Raw genomic sequence first — 16,193 nt, forward strand, 5'->3', positions numbered from 1 at the left:
ACGTACTCCTTATATTCTAGCTCATTCTTAGAGTAGATTATAATATTATCCAAATAGGCTATATAGAAATTGTTAAGGTAGTTAAAGAGTACATTATTTATATACCACTAGTACGTAGCTAGTCCATTAGTTAGTCCAAAAGGGAGCACTTTATATTTATACGTTCCGTAACAGGTCTAAAATATAGTAAAATCTTTAGACCTAGGGTCTATCCTAATTTAGTAAAAGGCCTAGCGGATATTAAGCTTTATAAAGACCTTAGCTCTACTTATTCGGGCTAAAGTCTTATTAAATAGGGGCAGCGAATAGCAATCCTTACGGGTTATATTATTTAGCTTATAGTAGTTAATACAGAAGCGGAGTCCTCTATTTAGCTTTTTAATAAAGAGAATAGGCAAGGTAAAAGGGGCTTAGCTAGGCTCAATAAAGCCCCTATTTAGGTTATTAATAAGATATTACTTTATGGCCTATAATTCAGTAATAGACTACTTATAGAGGGGGCTAAAGCTAAGGGTATTTTCTTTACCCTGCTTAATCTTAATCTTATAGTTATATAGTCAGTAAAATAAAAGTATATTAGACACTACTTTAGAGAATATATCCTTAAATTTCTAGTATTAATAGGGCAGCTTTTATTCTACTAGTTCCTTATCCATAAACTCGCTTTCTTATCCACTAAGCTTATTTCCCTTTTCCTTAATTATTTAATTAATTTTGTATAAGCTCGTTATAAAGGCGACGGTATTAGGCTAAACTAAGTTCTAGTAGAATCCTACGGCACCAATATAGCAGACATTAACTAGTAGGAGGTCCGCTAGTTTCCTTACAGCTATTTTCTAAACCATATTTTACGGTTTAGGGTTTATAATCTTTTTTAGCTCCTATTCCATCTTCCGCAGGTTATCCCTCTAATCTATTAGTTTAGTATAACATCCAACATCCCTTATTATTCTTCATAGCTATATAGGGCCTAAGCTCTCCATAGGGGGCTTTTTTAGGTTACTACTAACTTCCTAGGTCTTTAATGCGGGTAGCGTAACATAGGTAGTCTAGGGGTAACATAGTATACAGATCTATTATAAATTAAGCTATATATCTTTCTTAAAGGCCTAGTCCCTACGCACAGTATCAGCCTAGTAAATAGTATTAATCTAGGGCCGTATAAGGTTTTCTATTATAATGCTAATTTCTTTTATAAAGGAAGGGGTTAGGGGTAGGATTTTGGGCTAAGTAAGCCGTCTACTCTATACGTCAAGCTATAAGCCTAAATAGGCTAGCCATTTTCGCCCTAAGATTATATTATAGCTACCTAGGTCCGTAATAAGGAAGGGGGTATTATACTACCTTCGTCCGTTAACACGGAGGTAAATCCGCAAAATAGTTATAATAGATAGTCCTATCCGCCCATTATACCCACAAATAGGAATTAGTTTAGGCAGTTCTTTAATAGGTGTATTTAGAAAGTTAGCCAGCTTTATAGCATACTAGGTATCTATTAAGGCAAAGGCATTTACTCTAGAGTTAGCTAAAGTAAAGGTTAAAACTTAGTATCTATTACGGAATAAAGTATAAGAAATAGTACAGCTTCTTCTACTAACTAGCTAACCTAGATCAACATCTAATATATTAATCCCTTTTAACCCTAGAGAGGAGTCTTCCTCTAGGGTTCCTCTTTTTCCAACTCCGCGCTATTCTCCTAGATTAATAGAACCTTATCCACTTTTATATTTATTAGGCAATCCTTTACACAATAACCTTTCTATCCATAAGAGAAGCAAGCTCCTTAATTACTAAGGGCCTATATATAGGGGTTGCTATATATAGGCCAAGCATTCACTAGACCTATAGCAGGGCTAGCCATATAGCTAGCTACTAAATTGGCGGTAGACTATATAGGTAGTGCTATAGGGGTTACCGATTATACCAGGGCATTACGGGCCGTTCTTATATTACTTATAGTCTAATTTAAAGGGTTTCTAGCTTTATACCGTTCGGCGCATACCTTAATTCGGTGGAGGCCTTAGTTAATAGCTAAGCACTAGTCCATAAGTTCCTTTAGCGTCTATACAGTAGTAAAAACTAGTAGTACAGCTCACTGTAGGTCTAGGGTAAGCTTATTAAATAGGTCTAGCATTAAATCTTCCTAGGGAATTTAAGCCTAGCCGGCTAGGTGCAGAAAGCAGGTCTAAAAAGCCAAGAAGGTCTCTATTATTTTCATATTTAGGCTTTTATAATCAAGTCGGGCGTTCTATACTTTAAAGGGGTCCTTATAAATAAAAGACAGGTAGACAATTATCTCTTCTTTAAAGAGGAGGAGCTCTACCAAGTCCTATACATACCGCGGACATAGGTGCATCTATATATCCCTACCAGTACAGCCAAAGACATAGGCTATTTTAGCCCAAGTAGTAGGGAAGTAGTCCGTATTAACTTTAAGCTTATCCTGCAATTAAAGCTTCCAATTATTAAATATAGGGTTAGTTCCGTCTATAAGCAACAAGGGGTCCGCGACCTTTACGGACCGCAATAATACTAATGCTATACGTTAGGCTAGAGCCTTAAGGACTATAGCAAGTCTCTAGGTGTCTAATAATTCCTTACTAGGCGTAGGGGGTTCTCTAGCTTCAAGCAGCTCTTAAAGTTATTTAATTTCGGCATTGGCTGCTGCGAGCTCCACTTAGGAGTTTAAGTTAGTTACTATTTCACCATCAGAGGTATTCAAGGGTCCTACAGCTGCTTTACCGGCTACTGTATTTCTTAGCATCGTGGTACAGTTATTAGGGTAACCTCTGGTAGGATTCTATAGGGGTTCTAGTCTATACGTATTCTATAGGTCTTATTATTCTTTTCTATTCTTCTAGTTCTAGTAATATTCTTTAGGTCTAATTCTGTGTTCTATTCTGGTTTGTGGTCCATAAATATATTTAAGTTCCTTCTCAGAAAAAAAGGGTAGTTAAGCTTTAGATAATATTAGCGACTCAGTTAATTAAGGCACAAGCACGGCAAGAGGGACGCGCAAGCCTATATAATTGGTAGTCTATAAACGAGGATCTAAAGCTAGAGAAAGGAAAGGAGAAGAAGAGCAGCGCCGGTCAAAGTAGGGTTCTTTTATACAGTCCTCTAGTCACGTAACCGCGAAGTTCTACTAAGTTCTGCCAGTGCCGTAACATCTACCATAGTTCCTACTATAAGGCTCCGTTATAATATACTTATCCTTTTACCTATAGGCCTCTTACCTAATTACTAACTTTAAGTAGGGGCAGGAGCCTAAGTCTTTAGCTTCTTTTCCTTAACTAAATATAAGGTAAAGTTTAAGGCTAAAGATTATATTGGCTAGCGCTAGTGCCACTCTTTAACTATATTAATAGCTTACTTAAGATTATTGCGAGAGCGAATCTCTTAGGGGTAGTAGTTAACTTGCCGTACCTTCTTATATAATGCGACAGCTTTAAGCTAGCTAACCTTAAACTTTTACGGCAATAGATCTAGTAAGATTTACTCTCTCTCTACTCCTCTAGCTAGAATAGGTATAGATTATTAGTGTTATATATAGCTAACTTTATACTAGGTAGAGTCTCTTTTCTACTACTAATAGTTGCCTTTTAAGCACTTGTAAAGCGTACGGGTAATAGTAGCGACGGTAACAATATATCTAAATCCTTACACTTAGTCTCTACTAGCTCCTTATCCTCGTCCTTATCCTTATCCTCCTTACCCTTATTTTTATCCTTATTTTTATCCTTATTCTTATCCTTATTCTTATCCTTACCCTTACCTTTATCCTTACCCTTACCCTTATCCTCACCCTTATCTAAATCTAAATCTGCGAATATAGGTTGAGCCGATGGCGGGGACGGGGGCAGCGCCGGTAATAGCAACGGTGACGGTGATTTTAGCCTCCTTGCCTTCCTTGCTATATACAGCTTTAGCTACGGCTTTAGCTTTAGCTTCCTTTTAACCTTCTTAGACGGCTAGGGAGTAGCAGGAATAGGCATAGACTGAGCTCGCTTTCGTCCAGATTATTTTAGAGCAGAAGACAACTAATAGGTAGGTAGTAGTGGCATAGAGGGCAACACCAAGAATTGTATATAATTGGCTTAATTGGGCAAGTTACTAACTTTAATTTTAGGCAGTTATAATCAAGGCTTAGCGTATTGTGGTGGTAAAATTGAAATCATACTCCCTCCGCAAAATTTTGGTGAGGTGCGATGCGAATTTTTACCGATATTTCGTAAACGACTGTACCTCCTCTCTCGGCAGACCTCATCATGGCGTGAATGCCTTGGATGGCCTTTGACCGGTCTACGAGCTATTGCCACTTTTCAACGAATAGTTGAGTATTTTCCCTTTCTCAAAATATTTAGGTCGGTTTGGTATTAATTTTTGCATTTCTAGTTGTAGTTTTGGTTAATTGGATGTACATTAGCAATACCATTCCACCCATGAGTCCTTTATAGCTGAATAAGACACGGGGAGCCAGTTACCATATTTACAGCAACATCATCAACCTGTACAAACCACATAAACCAAAGCCAAAACCGGGTATCGCGCTCAGACATTTCATACAACCATCACCACTCACCACAGACCCCAAAGATTCCCCCACCCTTTCGGCCCGACATCATTCTCATCACCCGTTGCCCTAAACCTAATATTATCCAACCTCGTAATCCTTCTCTTGACCGCATCCGCATCACTCAGATCGACCAGTCCCCACTCCACATTTGTCAACCCGCCATACCGATAAACCTTCAAGCAGACCCAAAACGCAATAAAAAACAACGGCGCCAAATACGCCGACAAAAAAGACGTCTTATTGAACCCCTTCCACAGCGCCGCGCCATTCGCCACCACAAGGATGAACAAGCACCCGGCGAGCGCCAGCACCACCGTGAAAGGCTGGCCATGGCCGCGCCAGGGGTACCGATCGTCGTCCTCGACGAAGTCGAAGCGGCGCACATGCGCGAAGCGGTCGTCGGCGCGGAACTCGGCGCGGTGGCGCGACATGCAGTGGTAGAAGCGCACGAAGGCCCAGCACTCGCACGCCCACACCATGACGCAGCCGACGGAGCCCATGTTAGACAGCACCTCGAGCAGCGTCGCGATCGCCGTGCCGGGCGTGTCGTGCGGCGACAGGTACAGGAACGGCACCCAGAGCAGGCAGCAGGAGAGGAACATGGCGCGCACGGGCACCTTGTAGTTGTTGGTGCGGCCGAAGAAGGCGAGCAGTGTGGTCAGGGAGTACCAGCGGCCGTAATGCAGCTCGCGCGTCAGGCCGAAGAGCGTGCGCGAGGCGACGTAGAGGCTCGTGTTGGCGGCCGTGAGCGCTGTGATGAGCAGGAACACGGTGAAGGCGCTGCCGAGACTCGGGATTCCGGATTTGTTGGCCGAAAGCACGAAGCCGGAGTTCGATTGGCCCTTCGTGCTTGAGGAGGTTGAGTTGGTGGGCGGGTTGAGCCAGGACGCGCGGGGGAGCCCCGGGTCGTCCCAGGGGACGTTTAGGGACATGAGGAGGCCGCCGAGGAAGTAGATCACGGCGGCTATGAAGGACGTCCAGGTTGCCGAGAACTTGACGGAGATGCTTGCGGTGCCGCGACCGTCGGCGCGAGGGCGAGCGCGTGCTTCGAGAGCGGTGGCGGCAGTGATTTCGACACCGACGAAAGCGAAGGCTGCGATGGAGAGGCACATGCTTTGCGAGTCTTAGCGTCTTTGAGCAGGTTAGCCACAGTAGGTCTAATACTCACAAGAGCGCTACAGTCCAGCTGGTTGCAACGTCTTCGTCATGTTCAAATATGCTCCCTCGATACACTGATGCAGCATAAGTCAGCAAAATGTGTCGATTCAATGGAGCTGCGGAAGTTTAAAGACTTACACTTCGTACCAATAGACTCCCCCGGACCAGCTTTAATAGTTCACCTCAGCAAATGTTCCCTCAGAAGCTTCGGTATTTCTCACCTCCGAGATTGATTGCGATCATGCAAACGATGAGAATGAAGGCGAAAGTCAATTTTGTAAAGCCACCAACCAATTCTGTGAAACCATAGATCTGTGTTGCAGTATTAGAGGGAAACAAATTCAGAACGATAGGCTGAAGGACCCATGACTTACCTCTACGCCAAAGCTGTTAAAGATAATCAAGAAGAGCGGAACGATTAAAAATATAACAACGCCTAGGATGGGTTTGCCAGGATCCCAGAAGTCTGCTTCTCCCGCAGTGGCGGATATTAAGGCGCTAAAAGTCATACTGAATGTAACTGTTATAGTGTTAGCTATCAGGATTATGTGCGACCTCGTAACGGAAACCCGATACCGTCGAAAAGAAAATAAGCGATAAAGGGTGGTAGGACTGGACGTTAATGTACGTTGCTAATACTACGAGGCAGGAATTCATTAAGAAATACTGTATAGAGAAGAACGTTCAAAGGAAATGAAAAATAATCTTTCAACTTTAATAATGTGTGCTGGCAGGTCCGCAGACTTACACCAATATACTACACCAACCGTGATAGCTAAATCTTCGTCGACGAATGTGTGCACAAACTCGACCAGAGCTCCGGAAATAGGCCAGATGCATAGCATCTCTGCAATGCATTGCATGACAAGCCACGCTAGTAAGCCGAGAAGGGCAAAGGAGATCAAGACGGCTCCTGGTCCTCCTATGCGGAGAATAGAACTACTCCGCACGTACAGGCCAACCCCAAGCACGCCACTGATCGTGATCATCTATTGGCCAAGAAATGAGACATGAGCGTGGACTAGATGACTAAGCAAAATACTTACGAAGATATGGATTCCCCGTAATTTACGACTAAAGAGAGCGTACTGTCAGCAAAAAGTCGATATATGTATGGATCAGGCACATTACTTTACGGTACGATCCCTGGGATCCCTGGGCACGGGAACCTGGACGTGAGGAATCGGAACCCCAGGCGGCGGCGGAGCTTCAGCAGTTGGCGCATACTGAGGCACGTCGTGCGGTGCGCTGGAGATTTCGCATTCCTCTTTTTCGGACGGAATTGTGTTTCGTGATAAACCTGTGCCAGTGGATACATCGCGCCGTGCCACGAACGCTCCTTTGAGCCAATCAACGCTGTCCTGGAGTTGTATCTCTTCTGTTTCGCTAGCTGGTCGAGCCATGGGCACGTTGTTTGAAATCTTAGAAGGCAGGGAGGTTGATCTGGTTGTTAAAGCTGAGAGGCATGGCGACCCAAGTGAGGCTGAGTTTTCAGAGACGACCAGGCAGCACCAACTGTTTCGACTAATATCGATATTCCGGAACATTTCTGCCTTGTTCAAGAATGCGCCGTATCGCTTTGATCAGCCTGATTCCGGACTACCTGCCTCATTCCGGAAAAGATCGGCGTGACAGGGCAGACTTGAGGCTCTTAGGGAGCTGAAAGCGCCGAAGGCTCTACCGGTGTGATACCTGCGCCGAATCTCGATTCCGCAGGGCTCGTGACTTAACTTCGGTAATGGTTCCAGCAGAGACGCCTTAGGCAAATGTCTTCCATCCCACGTTCGCCAAGGTCCGTCGCAATGCAATATATAATGCATAACGCATGACGCCTGATGCGCTACGAAGGGAACATTTTGCACGGTTAAGGGAGCTTCAAGCGGGGATGCGGCTGAAGGAACAATCTCTGGCGGCAGTGGGCGGGACGGGCAGAAAACTGGCCCAGTGATAGCTAACTACAGCCTCACTTTTTTTTTGGCCTTCCTGCTCAGTGGCCTCGGCTGATTGATTTATTACCACGTCGTCCGGGTAATAAGGTCAAAAGACTCAGCAGCTTAAGCTGTAGCCTTGCGAGTCTTCGGACGCTGAAACCCGTGATATTGTCGAAGGCCTACTGTAAATCATCTCGGTTACAGACTCGCACTCCAACATCAACTCGTCACTGATTCCTCTTCTCATTGCAAGATATTTCCCTGTAATGGCCATCTCCCGTTCTCAAACCGCAGCATCCACAGCTAGCACTGTTAGCACTGCAGTTAAGGCTGACAGTGGCATGCGCCGCCAGGATGCTCCAGCCCGTTACATCAAGCGGAAGAACCTACAGACACTTTTAGAGAAGCTATTCCCAGATCACAAGGACAAAAACTTCCATATTCGTGTATGTGCATTTGCAAGGAGAGAACGCATAGACGATAGCGGTATATAGAAAAAAGCTTATACTGGTATTACATAGATTGATAACGATATATGGTCATTCGATGCGCCACGAGAAGTTGGTGAGGTTCGTGAGACGGGATAAAATCATCCTCTTTAGAAGGAAGTGCTAACGGTTAGGCGCAGACAGAGCTTGAGTAAGCTGCTTTGGCGATAGCCTATGGTGAATGCGACACAAGGCTAACACGGTTTCAGGGAAGCAGAGGACTGGTGATGAGCGATGGACCGTGCAATAGACTGCGCCGCAGGCGACTTCCGGGGGCGACGAACGGATGGCCGGGCAGATCGCGTCTTCCTCGAGGCACACTCCGCGCAATGTTGCGTTTCACTCTCTCCCTGCCTTTAAGAGTGCCGATGAGAACGTGAAGGATTTCGCTGTCTGTATTGTTATGTAGATATGTCTTTTTCTCAATCAAACATGAGTTCCCCTGCATCAACTGGGCCTTGGGTTGTTGTGCCGTCGATCGCTTCCCCTTTCGACGCTTTTTCCACCGCGCCGCATGCCGAACATTACTGGTCGCGAATCGAAGAGCAGAAATGCTGCATTTCGGGCAACCTACTGATTCCGATTGATTTAATAGATGTAGCGAAGGATCAAGAGGATGGTATAGCTCTCATTGCGCCATGTCTGACTGTGTGCTTAATAGTCTCTAGATTCGAGTTCGCCGTTGGCGCCTCCGCCGCGCACTAGGCAGTTCAGCACCGTGGAGTCAATACAGGACTATGTTGAACAGGAAAGTCACTATGATTTTAAGACTCGGATTTTGTGAGAACTCTAAATTGTGATGGTTCCAAATAAGAGTCTAATCTGCGGATGCAGTTCAATCCATCAAAGGAATTCCTGGAAACCACTCAGCATCACCATTCCAATGCTCCGCACGATAATGAAGTTGAATGACGTGACGCCAGAGTTCCTAGAAATCATATTATCTTTTTATGAAAGAAAAGTTGCACTTGAAGAAGCATTCAATAGCTCCGTTCTCCGGAGACAAAAGGACGATATTTTAGGTATCTCGCCGATCATTCCCCGGGTATGCCAGCCTAGAAGGCAATTGAATGCTAATATATTATTGTAGAGGTCGCATACATCTTCAAATACCCTGAAGAAAAAAATGTGTCTGACGACCCCAAGAAGGACCCCTGGTCCATCCGCCAAACAGGCGTCTACCAGCGTTACGCAATCAAATCTCAGCAATCAACCTGGATATTACTTCATCCCGTCAAGGACTCGATAGCCCATACCCGGCTGACAACTAGCTTGAACTCCATGAGCAATTGTGCGGAGCTCCATCGACATCCCCTACAGCTCCACAACTTCCTCATATCGACATATCTCCGCAAATGGAGAGACTATATGTTGTATTATGAGAAACAGCTTTTGCCTCTAGTAAGGTTGCCCCAATAACTATTCGGAAAGAGGTGCAGAGATATATATGAATTTAGCTAATTTAGCTAATATACATAGTCCAACACAACAATGAGTACCTGGATCGATGAGAGCTTGCGTGTGAACCATCAAACCCTAACGTCAATCCGCTTCATCGAAAATCGGATCTACCCACTCCTTGCCATCTTCGCCTCTCTCTCCAAAACGCTCACAACGCTCGAAAAACTCAACAAGACGATACAAGCCCGAGGCGCCCAACAGACCGAAACCAACGCTATATCCGATCTCCTCGAAAACCACCGTAACCAAATAGACGCCTATACCGAAAATGCAAAATTCCTGCTAAAAAGAAGCGGCAGTACTGCGCAGCAACTCTCTGACACTCTTGCGTTCAAAAATCAGCATGTCGCGCAGTCGCAGAGCGGCTACATGCTGAAGCTCACAATGTCCACTGTAGATGACTCCGCCACCGTGCGCGTCGTGACGCTCGTCACTTTAGTGTATCTACCATTTAGCTTCATGGCAGTGAGATCCCCCCCTTCTTGTGTACCGGCAAAGCGTTGCTTTTGATTAATTTGAATTGTTGTAGTCAATTTTCGGTATGAATTTCTTCCGCATGGGCAACTCGAACAACGTGGTGATTTCTTCAGAATTTTGGATATATATTGTGATATCTATCCCGGTCACAGTTGCGACGATGATGTGTTGGAGGTGGTGGAAAGGGCGTCAGGATGCGATTCGGGAGAAAGCTGTGTCCGACGCCGCTAGCACGAGTTCTAGGGAGAATGGGACGTGATCTGGGGGATATAGGCAGGGGTTTCATCGGATTTACAACGGATTACCGCATTTAAAGGAACCCATATAGAACAGCGTCTGAGTTTAAGGCACGGGAATCGATATTAGAGTTTTTTTGCTTGTGGCGACAAGGATTTCTCTTCTTCCTTGGTGCGTTGAAAGACACATGCTATCAGTAGTAGCCTCGTAGGACGTAAGATCTATTTTACAGTACCGGGACGCGCTTTCGGAATGCTCGATATCCGTAGTGGGCAGAGTGTAAATGTTTAGGACCTTTTGTGTTCCGTTATCACCGAGTAGGATTACTCCCTCGTCATCCTCTGTTAGAAGAGTATCGTGTAGCCGAAGACTCATTTTGCGGCTTATCTTCTCTTGGGCTTCGGAATGGTGGTAGATGGATTTTTGCTGCGAGATGACCAAGAACTCCGGGCGCGTGTTGAACAAAGAATATGTCGTCAAAAATGATGATGTAAGATCCTGTCGTCCCTCGTTGTTGACATCAATGGGAGGAAGTAATCTTCCATCGTGAGTGCTCCAACAAGTCACCGTGACCTTAAGTACACCAGCCGAATGGCTTGGCTCCGTAACTAATGCCAGAACGCTGCCATCTTTAGAGAACTTCATCCCTCGAATGCCTGCAATCGGACCAATATTTCCTTCTTGAATAATGCTCTTCCAGGAAGGTGGAAAACTTGTGGAAAGGTTTGACATGGAGGAGTCCGATCGCTCCGATCGCTTCGGGGAATTCGGGGGACCTAAAGTTGAAACTGGTGAAAGAGGTTCGTCTCCGGTAGAGTGGAGCAGATCTTCCATGCGAAACAGATATACTTCGGTGCTATTAAAGTCTAGAAAGCTCCTCACCTTAAATGCGCAAGCCACTAAGGTACTGTCTGGTGATATTGCTAGTTTTTGCACAGGCGCGACGGTTTGCCTTCGAATAAGGGATGCATTGGTAGTTGAAGAGGTGCCTAACTGAGATGGTGTGGAGAGCGGAATGAATTGGCATTCAAAATAGTCAATCCTTGAGTAAGTGCAGAGGTACGCAGAATTCAAACAATAACCTCCCCAGGCTCGAAAAGGAGGAGGCTTAAACTGCTGTAACGGTTCCGGAGTCTCATTTGCACTCGTGCTCCTAATTTTGTTGACCGAATAGAGCTCTATTAATGCGGGTGAAAAGAATGCCAGCAATTCGCCGTCCGGAGAGAACATTGTTGCGGACATAGCTCCGGATGCCTTAAGACGCCACGCCAAGGCTGGGTTCTGTTGTGTGGATGATGATTGGGGAAGAACGTTCTCCGCTATACGCTTCAATCCTTGAGAGAGCTTTAACTTCCGAGATTTTGGTGTTTCGCTAATTTCCCTAGGGATAGACCTTCGTGGTGTCGGTCTCGGGAGGTAATCCACTGCCGGTGTTGTGCCAGGAAAATTGCTGGCTATCTGTCTAAGTTCCTTTTGAACTTCCTCTGCTTTAGTCTTTTGCCGCTCTAGTCGATCAACTACTAATACTTTGTTCTTTAAAAGCTCAATCGTTTCTCCGAATATCAATCCCTCAACAGGATCCCGTCGCAGGGCGTTCCGGTGAAGCCTGTCAAACCACTCGAGCACGCGTGGGTTAACCTGAGCTTTATCAAGCTCCTGGTTAGCCTCAAAAAAGTGATTGCCGCCCGAATGTCTCCGGAACTCGTCGAAATTGAGAACACCTGACGGTCCGCTGCCAATGAAGGTAACGACTAGGCTGAATACGCAACCAAAAGACCATACATCACTTTCAGCACCTACCCGTCCGTCTCCAATGAGAACAGTCTCGGGAGCAAGATAGGTGCCTTCTCCACGCCTGTTTTCAGTGGAAGCTAGTGCTGTAGGACTATTGATAGGTTGTTTCCTGCGCCGAAAATGTCTTCCGAGATCAATGTCGCCGAATGTTGACGTTCTTTCCAATCCCGGCACTGGAACTTCAACTTTACTAACTGGCTTCACGCGTGAGATGCCAAAATCAGTGATTTTCCATCTTTCTACACCATCCTTGCATTTAACGACCAGGATGTTGTGTGGTTTGAGATCCAAATGGTAGCAGGAAAGTCTTATAGAAGTAGACTTCCAAGTCAGCTCGTCGTGCAAGAATGCAAGTGCTCCAGCCAATTCCACACCACGGTGGAAGATTGCATATTTTTGGTCGAGCGTTGATGGCGCCATGACACCCACATCGCTGAGGTATTCCCATAGATTACATTCTGCTAGGTCGAAAAACAAGCTGAAGCGGTTCCCGTACTCGAGACTGCATTGGGTGACCATGATGTTCTTATGAGTTTTGGATTGTTGTAGGATTTCCTTAACGGTTTTCATTTCCTCTCGAAAGGCCTTCTCACCGCTGCGGATATCAAGCTCAAATTCTTTCCGTGCATAGTGAACGGGCGAGTCATATCCGGCTGCACCATCGCGGAGATGCCCTCTCTCAATGAGGACTTTGTACACAGCGCCGAATGCCCCGCTGCCAATCGGTTCCTCTTCTAGGTAAGGTAACGGACACGACGCCTTGTGACCTTGGCAGATAACATCTTGATGCTTCTTTAAGACGACTGGGCAGAACTGGAATTGTTCTCTGAAAAAGTCGCCACCTCTACCTCCTATCGGAAACAGTTTTTTGCATATCTCGAGGTCAAAAGGCAGATTATCGTCGGTATAGGACGAAAAGGCCTCGCCGGAGAGGATGAATACCTCGAATTGCTTCAAGATACTTGCGCCACCTCGCATAAAAAGCAGCGTAGCGAGTATATTGCATAGACCTGGTCGTTGGTTGTCTGCCCCAAGTGTCCTATCAATGATTCGCCCGAGACGAAAGGGGATCACACTATGGAGGTCAAAGAGCTGTCGAAAGAGCTCGCGAAGCTCGTGTTGACGGTCGCGAAGCAGCGAGTTCACAGCGCCGTGAGGAGCAAAGCGTTTTGGTGGGTCATGTTTGAGCTGAATACAGGTCTCGATCCCTGTGATCAAGCCATCGCAAAGTCGGTCAAGGGACATATTGGTAGAGGGGATGCCTGTGAAGGGACTTGTGAAAGCCGTCTATCTGCTTCATTAGCGATTCCCGAATGAGGCAACGAATCGCCCAAAGCCCATGAGGGTTGATATGGGCGCGCAGCTACATTGCTGCGGCCGAGGAACCTAGGTGACTATGGCCAATGCACGCCATAGCCTTATTCTCCCTTACCCGCTGGTGGCGCTCAAAAAGGCTCGGCTCTTGAGGCCTAGCCATGCCCGGGCTAAAATACGAGCAATAATGAGGCGGACTCATTGCATTCTCTTAAGACTTGGAGGAATCAGAATCAGACACACATTCACCTCTTGGGTATGGCTATGCTCTGGTGCCCAGCCAAGCGCTTGTTGCGATTGCTTAAGGGTTTTCGGGAGCTTCAAGGCCTGCACGTGACCGCGACTCATGCGTGACAGCGAGAAGAGAGTGCGGATTTCAGCCTAATAAATTTAGAATCTAATTTAATGATATAACGTGCTTCTGAAATGGAAAGGGGTCGCCTTCGATATAAACTTTCTAAAGGGAGAAGCTGTCAGATTACGTGGAGCTTCCTGCGATCACGTGATAGCTTCACTTGTTGTATATATTCTCACCTTATGGAGTCCTCACACCACCATAGACCTGCGTCCCGCGTGACACTGTCTACAGGCGTAATTCCCTGTCCCGTAGGTTTAGGAGCGCGGCTTAGTGCCGAGCTACGGTCGCGATGCCGGCTCACGGATGTGCAGTTGTCGCGCCCAATATATTGGACCTCTAGCGGCTATAGCGCGGCGCCTGAAGAGGCTGCCTCGCGCTTTGGTCGCAGACCGGCTAGGCTGTCCCCGAGTCAGCCTGGGGTTTCGAACGAGGTCCGACCACGAGGCCTCGGGTATCTATCACATATCGGGGGGGCTGATTTGGCGCGGTTACGACCCGGGTTAATACGAGGTTAGGGCCACCCCTGCTAATAACGCGCCCGAACCCCGTACGAGGTCGCGCAGCGACCGCCCCCGAGTACTTTCGCACGCGATTTTGGGCGAAAAGGTACATAATTTGTGTTAGATCGGTACTTCTTCTCGGATGGTAACCGTCCAGGCGCGGACGGTCGGGGCGCCAGACCCGAAACGGCCTAGCATACGCGAGGTCTTGGCGCCCAAGATATCTTCACTCTCAATTGACCCGTCGACCTTCAACACCCCATCGCTCAATCAATGAGCGAATATCCAGTAAGCTAGAGCTTTATATTAGCTATATACGTCATAGACTAACTTATATACTAGATTTTCAATCTAACAGCTCTTATAGAGCATCCAACATGCCTCCCAAGTAAGTAATTTTTCAAGTTATGTAATTTTTATGTATTTTTAGAAAAAAAAGGCCTCTGGAACTATATTTTTAAATTAATGGAAATCTATTTTTTCTTTTCTTGGTTTTATATTATACCGCTTACCAGTTTCTTAGTTATTTTAATATATTAGCTTTAAATTAACGATTTAAATTTTTAAAAAATTTTCGGGAAATTTGTTTCTCGGTTTTATGTTATACCGCTTACTAATTTCTCGGTTATTTTAACATATTAGCTTTAAATTAACGTTTCCAATTTTTAAACTTTTTAGGAAATTTGTTTCTCGGTTTTCTACCCTATTAATTACTTAATTATTAGATTTTCCGACATTTTAGGCTTCCTTTCTCGCTAGGAAGAATTATTTAATATATAGCCTATTGCTTTATTTACTAATATTTTTTCTCTTTATTTTTTATTTTTTCTTATTTTTTCCGAGAATTATTTTAAATTTTGGGTATTAGATCTGCTAGTGCTGCTATAATTACTACTACTAATAAGGCTGCATATAAGAAAAGATGGTTATTGGGAAAGCCCTTAAAGGTATGTTTTTTTCTTAGTGGCTCCAAGAATATGCTAATTTTATTTAGAAGCAATAAGACAAAGACCTTAAGGAGAAGTTAAGGTAAGAAAGATTATATTTTTTCTTGGTTTTTCTGATATTTTAGGGCTAGTTTCTAGGGATATAAGGATGCAGATTTTAGATGCTATACCTGTCGCGTCTAGAATGCAGTAAGTTTTTCGCTATTTTTTAGACAAAAAATAACTAATTTAATATTTTTTAGCGTATGCCTGAAAAGGCGATTAATGGTACTAAGGAACGTGATACACTTCCTTACGGCTATAACTACGAAGTATATTATTAAAAATTCTAATAATAGTAATATAATTTCTTACTTTACCTAGGAATCTATTCTGGAGCTCTGGTGTATAAAGAAAGGGCTTTAGGAGGTAAGAAATCTAGTTTATTTCTTATATATTTTAATAAAACTAACTTTTTTTAGGGAAATTCTAACCTTAATAAAAATGAGAGAATGCCTAAGGCCTTTAGTAGACATAGATTTTGCCTTCTTTCCTTTTTTAAGATTCTTTTTAGTGTTTTTTTAGTTGATAAGGTATTTAATTCTCGTTTTTTCCAATATTTTTTATTTTCCGAGTAAAATTAACTAACTTCTCGGATTTTCTAATAAGATGCTTAATATTAACGGTGCGCGCGTTGCTGCCTTAAAGAAGGTTTCAAAAATTAAGTCTAAGGGTGGTCTTTAACTGGGTACGTAAAATGGCTTATTTTTCTTAGAATTTACTAATAAATCTTACTAGCTCCTTATAAATTTCTAAAAGATTCCAATTCCAATTAGTAGCTTGATATTCTTGGTTATACCGAGAATATAGAATTTTTTTGTCTTTTTGGTTAATTATATGTTACCTTAGTTTATTCTAAGGAGAACGTCTTAGATTTTCCGAGATTTCTAGAGGATTTTTCTATATAATCTGC

General features: G+C 44.4%; 4 protein-coding genes across 4 annotated transcripts; 2 read left to right on the forward strand and 2 right to left on the reverse strand.

Moving 5' to 3' along the window:
- Window positions 1-4,331: 4,331 nt before the first annotated feature.
- Window positions 4,332-7,606, reverse strand: K441DRAFT_324939 (uncharacterized protein). Its single transcript, XM_067641194.1, has 8 exons — window positions 6,866-7,606; window positions 6,781-6,808; window positions 6,483-6,723; window positions 6,109-6,254; window positions 5,956-6,046; window positions 5,873-5,902; window positions 5,745-5,808; window positions 4,332-5,689 (listed from the first exon to the last, which is right to left on the reverse strand). Exons 1-8 carry the CDS (start codon window positions 7,279-7,281, stop codon window positions 4,579-4,581), a joined length of 2,127 nt encoding a protein of 708 aa, XP_067497780.1. The 5' UTR covers window positions 7,282-7,606; the 3' UTR covers window positions 4,332-4,578.
- Window positions 7,607-7,798: 192 nt separating this feature from the next.
- K441DRAFT_669448 (uncharacterized protein) lies at window positions 7,799-8,218 on the forward strand. The gene has a single exon (XM_067650141.1). It carries the CDS (start codon window positions 7,932-7,934, stop codon window positions 8,157-8,159), a length of 228 nt encoding a protein of 75 aa, XP_067497781.1. The 5' UTR covers window positions 7,799-7,931; the 3' UTR covers window positions 8,160-8,218.
- A 255-nt stretch (window positions 8,219-8,473) lies between these two features.
- K441DRAFT_324880 (uncharacterized protein) lies at window positions 8,474-10,392 on the forward strand. Its single transcript, XM_067641193.1, has 6 exons — window positions 8,474-8,772; window positions 8,822-8,933; window positions 8,988-9,175; window positions 9,244-9,554; window positions 9,633-10,079; window positions 10,144-10,392. The coding sequence occupies exons 1-6, from the start codon at window positions 8,565-8,567 to the stop codon at window positions 10,348-10,350; spliced, it is 1,473 nt and encodes a 490-aa protein (XP_067497782.1). The 5' UTR covers window positions 8,474-8,564; the 3' UTR covers window positions 10,351-10,392.
- K441DRAFT_700688 (kinase-like protein) lies at window positions 9,998-13,496 on the reverse strand. The gene is made up of 2 exons (XM_067653272.1): window positions 10,559-13,496; window positions 9,998-10,518 (listed from the first exon to the last, which is right to left on the reverse strand). Exons 1-2 carry the CDS (start codon window positions 13,365-13,367, stop codon window positions 10,454-10,456), a joined length of 2,874 nt encoding a protein of 957 aa, XP_067497783.1. The 5' UTR covers window positions 13,368-13,496; the 3' UTR covers window positions 9,998-10,453.
- Between the last annotated feature and the right edge of the window lie 2,697 nt (window positions 13,497-16,193).

This window comes from Cenococcum geophilum, assembly GCF_001692895.1.
Source record: "Cenococcum geophilum 1.58 unplaced genomic scaffold K441scaffold_70, whole genome shotgun sequence".
NCBI lineage: Eukaryota > Fungi > Ascomycota > Dothideomycetes > Gloniales > Gloniaceae > Cenococcum > Cenococcum geophilum.